Source organism: Varanus komodoensis, unplaced genomic scaffold (genome assembly GCF_004798865.1).
Source record: "Varanus komodoensis strain SLA01 unplaced genomic scaffold, ASM479886v1 scaffold23, whole genome shotgun sequence".
Taxonomy (NCBI): domain Eukaryota; kingdom Metazoa; phylum Chordata; class Lepidosauria; order Squamata; family Varanidae; genus Varanus; species Varanus komodoensis.
In genome coordinates, this window is record NW_025335627.1 from 31,574 (window position 1) to 37,796 (window position 6,223).

Sequence of the window (6,223 nt, forward strand, 5' to 3'; positions counted from 1 at the left end):
TCACTCCAGAAACGGAAGATGGAGAGCATTTCATCAGGACTATGGCACTGGAGCTCAACAGGAACGACCTTTGTGTTTTCTTCACACTAAGCATCCCTCGGACATATACAACCGACACTCACTTACTTTTGGGTTCTCCTCCCAAGTCAGTACTCATCAACGTTCTTGTTTACAATGAAGAGAACAGGAACTTCTTCAATGGATTATACTTCATACAACACTACAGTCATCTCTTTCTGCAGAATCTGTCCGGGAATGTCTGGATCATTTCAGCGGTGTGGGACATCAGTTCTCTTTGAAGGAAAACAGTATTCCTCCTCAACCAGTCTACAGCATCTTTTCTTTCCTCATGCCAAATAAACGGGGGACACACTCAGAAGATTTAAAGGTCTTTTCCTCTTTTCTGAAAGAGGTCAGGGAGAAAGCCCTAAAGTTCTCCTATGCAAAGCATCCCTTCTCTGTGAAAGGCTGGAGGTGTGCCAGGACAGAGGACCTGTTCGTCCTTTCACAGGAGGTCAAGGAGAGGATCCTGGCTCAAGACAACCACCTCATTTATGACAGTGTTCAGGCTGTTTCCCAGGCCTTGGATGCAGCATATTCCTCCAGATCCAGGAGGATGGTGCTGCTTGGCAGAGACACGCAGCCTGTGAAGTGGATGCAGTCACAGCAGGTATTCCTGTTCCCTTCACAGATACTAGAACAATCAAGTGCACCATTTCAGAATCGTTGTTACATTTGGAAAATACAGGATTGCATGTTTCCACAGATCCATTTCCCAATAGTAAGGATAGCTAAATTTTACTAGATCTCATTTATAATTGTGCTTAGTTTCTTTGAAGTATTTAAGAAAGAACAGATCGATTTTTCGACTAACTAAATGCAAGCACACCTCCATATCTTGATGAGCAACAGAGAGGTCCAAATTTAGGCATAGCAATATAGTCAGGACTTTCTCCTGCTGAGCAAGAGTCTTCTCATACCATCCCTTGCAGCGTAGGCTGCAAGGTAGCCGAGCTCACCCTCGCTGTCATGCATCCATGTCAGATAGGACGCCACTCTGGGAATTCTGCAAAGCGCTTCCCCCAGAGGTGCATCAAGTCCCTTGGGGAGTTCCAGCTGTCATGGAGGTGATGTGCCTTTTCCTTACAATTAGCAGACTTGAGGCACTTTGTCTCCCTTCCCAAAGCACAAAGGAATTTTCCCAAGATCGCCTTTGACATAAATGTAAACATGAACAGTGAGGTGCAGTGACATCTTGCATCCAGATGGAGGAGGGCAGGCATTAGAAAGTCTCCTGGTGAAAGAGAACAGTGCGGCTGGAGATGCCCGCGCTCTACTCCCCTCTGGAAGTGGCACCTTGTCTGGGTGGGCGCTTTCTGTAGAAAGTCAGCCTCCATGCCTTCATCCCAAGCTCAGTTTCCCTTCCTCTGATCCCCTTCCTTGGAAAGCCGTGATGCAGATGGAGGCAGTGTTGGATGTAACCAAGTTATTTCTTCTTCTATTGCTGATGCTGCCCAGGGCAACCTGCAAGAACCTGCACAATGCCGAATGCCACTTGTCTTTGGGAAGGGGTTGCATGGATCCTGTCAGCTACTACAGTCCCGGAGACCACCTGATTGGTGGGATCGTTTCAGCAACACTTGCATATCTCACTGACCTAGGCAATTTCAGGGCAGCTCCCCTGAGCAGCCCTCTTAACAGGCAAGTCATTCTATCTTGATAGGATTACCTGTGCTTCACACCTACACGACTGCATTTCAGAGCTCTATTTTCTGGCCTTTGAAGAGTGCTGTGAATATGCTCTTTCCACCCCTTATTCCTTTGCAGCGAAGCTAGTAGGGAGGCCTGGAAGCTCCTGCCCTTCCTCTTTGCCATCCTTGACATTAACCAGAATCCCGGGCTCTTACCCAACATCACCCTGGGCTTCAGCATCCATGAGAACTATTTCAGTGAAGAAATGACTCCTGATGCCTTAATGAGCCTGCTCTCTTCCGGACTGGCCAATGTTCCAAACTACAGCTGTGGAAGAGGGAGTAGAGCACTGGTCATTCTTGAGGAATTTGACTCAGAAATCTCTGTGCAGATTTCAGCCATGCTGAGCATCTACAAAGTACCACAGGTGGGAATGGGGAAGGGTGATCCATTTGCAGGCTGGGTTGAATTCTTCTTTTCAATCCACTCACAGTGGGTGGTGGACATTCCGACAGCAAGTCTGGGCGTGGGAGCAGAATCCAGTAGGGTGGTGCACCCTTCCCAGTGCTCTGAAGCCCCTTTGTGCACAACCCCCACACCCCGCTTTAGCCACAATGCTTCAGCACCTCAAGTACATACCAAACTTGGCAGAAATAATGGGAGCTAGTCCATGTAGCTCATGTTCAGCTAAATCCCTTCCCAGCAGCTGCTTCCATAGGAGAGGAGGTGGTTAAACAGGTAACTGTTGGACTGGGATGCTTGCTACTGTTCTCTGATGGACCCATTCTTTGATGCCATTTGCCTGAGTTTACACCAAATTTAACAAGCTGGCATGGGAAGGCATTCTCAGAATCCGTTGGACAACTGGAAGATTGGAAAGTAGGAAAAGAGAGATACCTGTCCCTGTAAAGCAATGGGTTATCGATTAATAATACTTTCAACATCCGAACAAGTGTCCTACAGATGCCAGTATCCAGTGGATACATTTGAGCATCTGCTATGCCTTTGCTGAAGTCTGTGCCTAATTGCTAGACTGCTGTAAGCATTTCATGCATTGCCAAGTAGAAAGATATAGCAGATATTGCTTGTTAGAGGCACTATTGTGCTTAAGAGTTGGCCCTTCCTTTCATTGCGTAGGCTGCATGGTTATTCTCATGTCTAAATGTTCTCCATGCATCATTCACACCTTTCAATGCCCTCCTCTTCCTCTTGCTCACATTTGAAGTCTGAGCTCTGCAGCTGAAAATCCCAATGCTGAGAGAAATCAGCTCAGTCCCTCCACAGCCCTCCACCTTCCCAGGCCTTGTTTGAAAGGAATATTGACAGCAGCACCTCTGAGTTGATGGAGAAAAACACCCTCATGNAACTGGCTGGATGCACTAGTAGAGACTTCCTCAGCTGGGGATGATGGGAGCACTAGACTAACATATCTGGAGGGCAGCAAATTGCTGGAAGGCTGTCTGGGGTAGGCAAAATTACAGCCAGGCGAGGGCCAGGATGTGTTCGTTCAAGTAACGTTAGAAAAAAGCAATGTGAATGACAGCTCTTGAGCACAGGCTGCAACTCACTGCACTACAACAAGCTCGTTGTTGTTGCTTGGACTGAATTCAAGCAAGTCCCCACAAGTGCAAGTGTTTGAACTGGCCAAGCTGTCTGCTTGGAAGTTAGTTCCTTGGCAGGGTTTATTGCCTTTCTTTTTTCCCAGCAGCCACTAAACCCAGTTACAACTGCAATCTTTTATACAACATTTAAATATTTCTGTAACAATATGTTTATACAGATTTCCCAGCAAAAATGGGTAAAGAAAGACTGTGACTGAGATTTGGGGAGAGCCAAGGTGTTGCTGCAGGTTTGAAGTAATGATGTAAGAGAGCAACCTGACTCCCACCCTCTTACATGGGCTAAATTAACATGGAATAAGGAATATCTATGGATTTGCTAGCTGTAATCACTAGTATATGACTTCTAGACACACAAGTGTATACTGAGAGGGCTTCCTTTAATAACAACAAAATAGAGTCATTAAAAATGATGCAAGAATACATGGGTTAGCGCCAGGAATTTTCATTCATTTTGTTGCAACATATTCACTCATGCGCTGGATTAAACAAGAGCATCTGATTTAAACATAGCAAACATTTGTATTTCTAATGGAACATACCTGCCGTTCAACAGCACTGGGATGTCTCCTCCAGCCTTGCATGACTTTCTCTTAAAATGTCAAAGACACCAATTTCAACCCACTGGAGAGCCAGTGTGGTGTGGTTGTTAAGATTGGTACTCAGGCAATCTGGGTTCTCATCCCTGCTCAGCCATGGAGACAACTGGGTGACTTTGGACCAGTCACAGACTCTCATCCCAGCTTACCTCACAGGGTTGTTGTTGTGGGGATAAGAACAGCAGGAGTAGAATTATGTAAGCTACGTTGAGTTCTTTGTAGAAAACAAGGTGAGAGATAAATTTAACAAATAAATAACCCAGTCAGTGGGCAATTTCTAAACCAAGAGGAGTCATGACCAATGCCACAAAGTCTGCCCCTCTAAGCCAGGGATGGGCAACTTCAGTTTCCTCACCTCATTTCAAAAGCCCTCTTCAAGCAATCAGTTCACTTGCCCCTGGAAAGAGAAATTTGTCTCCCACTGGGTGAAAAATAAGGCAAGAGAGAGGGAAGGGAAGAGCAGAAGGAAGAGGGGTGGCCTACTCTTTCTATGCCCACCTGACTCAGTTTTGGTCCCACCCATAGGAGAAAAGCTGGCCTAGCCCAATGGCTGGAAGATCACAGTAGGCACCAAAAAGGCCCTGCTTTGACTCTTGCCTCTGTCATGAACTCACTAGCCAGCCTTAGGCAGAAACACCACACTCTCCCTCAGTCTCAGTCTTTCCCATATGCAATGTGGGTATGCGCTTTCCAGTCATCTCTGACTTAAGGCAACGCTACGAATGCAAGCCCTCCAAAATGTCCCATCCTCGACAGCCGTGTGATAGAGGCCATGCACCAGGCAATCAAGTGTTGAGGCACCCTCGTTTCTTCTGGAGTTCTAAGTCGCCATCTGTAGCTTCTCATTATCCACATAGTGAAAGACTAGACTGATCTGCTGTTCTTTGGGGCAGCTCAGTAGCCAACATTTCCAGCCAAACCTCAACTTTTGTAGATTTCACTTCCACAGGTTTGTTTATTCACAAGTTTGCCATCAATATTTAAAGAGAATTTTATTTTGAATTTTGCTGTCAACTGTCTACCACTCTATGGACACCTGTGTGGAGAATGCACCCCTTCCTGGCTGCACTGTGCATTGGCCCCTGGTGAGGACAGGGCAGGTGCTGGACTCAGGACCAGCTGTGCAGCCAGACATGAGGCTTGCGATATGGCACAGGACAAGCTCCCTGGAGGGGGTCCTGCTCCAGCCCATCGGGTCTTGTTCTAAGCTAAAGGTTATTCAAACTGAGAAGAGGTAATTGTGATGCAGCTACCAGTACGTGTATTAAGAGTTAAGGTTGGGGAGGGTTTGGAGATATTCGCCGTTTTTCCACTTTCACGGGGCTCCTGCACCCCACCCCGGCAAATGTGGAGGGCCAACTGTGTTTGTGATATGTGCCTCTTCCTTTTCACAAGCCAGCTTGAATGTCAGGCATTTCACAATGAATATAAGATAATATTCCTTGTTGCAACACCTTGAGCATCACTTTGGTTGCATGCAAAATTAGTGCACTGATCCAAAAGTTGCCACACTGCTTCGCATCCCCTTTCTCGGGGACTGGAATGCAGTATAAGCACATAATGGCTTGCCAGGAGGATTTCCTGCTGGATGAAGAATGTGAAGTACCTCGAGTATTTGAACCTAACCGAGGTCCTGTAGGGTCAGGCCAGGTGCAGCCTTTCACAGCCCAGCCAAGCAGCTGCCCACAAGCGGGACGCGACTGTAGCCGAGCCCCCCCCGTTCCTGCTTTGCAAGCGCGATGTACAGATGTTACCAGGCAGGCCAACAGACTCAGCAGCTTCGCTTTTGTTGCCGTCTGAACGTGAGGCCAGGCACTTGAGTTCGTGGGGCGGTGCTGCGCTTTGCAAAGGGCGGGCACTGCTCTTGGCAGCAGTGGGGCGCCGCAGACTGCCCGGCAGCCGCTCGGTCCGCGGGGCGCCGCGCCTGAGCCGCTCAGCAGCAGCGCCCGCGAGGCGGGTGGGGGCGGCGCTGCTGCCTCGGCCGCGGGTGGGCCGTGCCAGGAGAGCGGGAAGTGAGCTCAGGCGCAGAGGAAATCCCGCCCGCGCCGGCCTGCGTGCGCTGCTCTCCGTCGGTGGCTCGGTGTCGGCGAGGGCGAGCTTGGGAAGGGGCTCCTTGGCGCTTCACCGGGCGGCGGCGCGGGGCCAGCTGAGCCTGCGAGGGAGTCATGTCGGACCAGGTGAGAGGCGCTTGCTCGCCCTGCTCGCCAGGCCGCGCCGCGCCGCCTCGGCAGGCCCGGAAGCCTCCCCCGGCCGGCCAGGCGCCCCTCCGAGCCCCCGCGCCGAGCGGGCGGGCGGGCAGCACCGGAGCGGGAC

General features: G+C 49.5%; 1 protein-coding gene across 2 annotated transcripts in view; it reads left to right on the top strand.

Moving 5' to 3' along the window:
- Nucleotides 1-5,932: 5,932 nt before the first annotated feature.
- Nucleotides 5,933-6,223, top strand: part of SUMO1 (small ubiquitin like modifier 1) — a 17,308-nt gene continuing 17,017 nt past the window's right edge. For both annotated transcript variants that reach the window (XM_044431914.1, XM_044431915.1), the window contains exon 1: nt 5,933-6,087. In XM_044431914.1, coding sequence (XP_044287849.1) covers nt 6,076-6,087 — 12 coding nt within the window. In that variant the 5' untranslated portion in view covers nt 5,933-6,075. The remainder of the gene's footprint in view (nt 6,088-6,223) is intronic.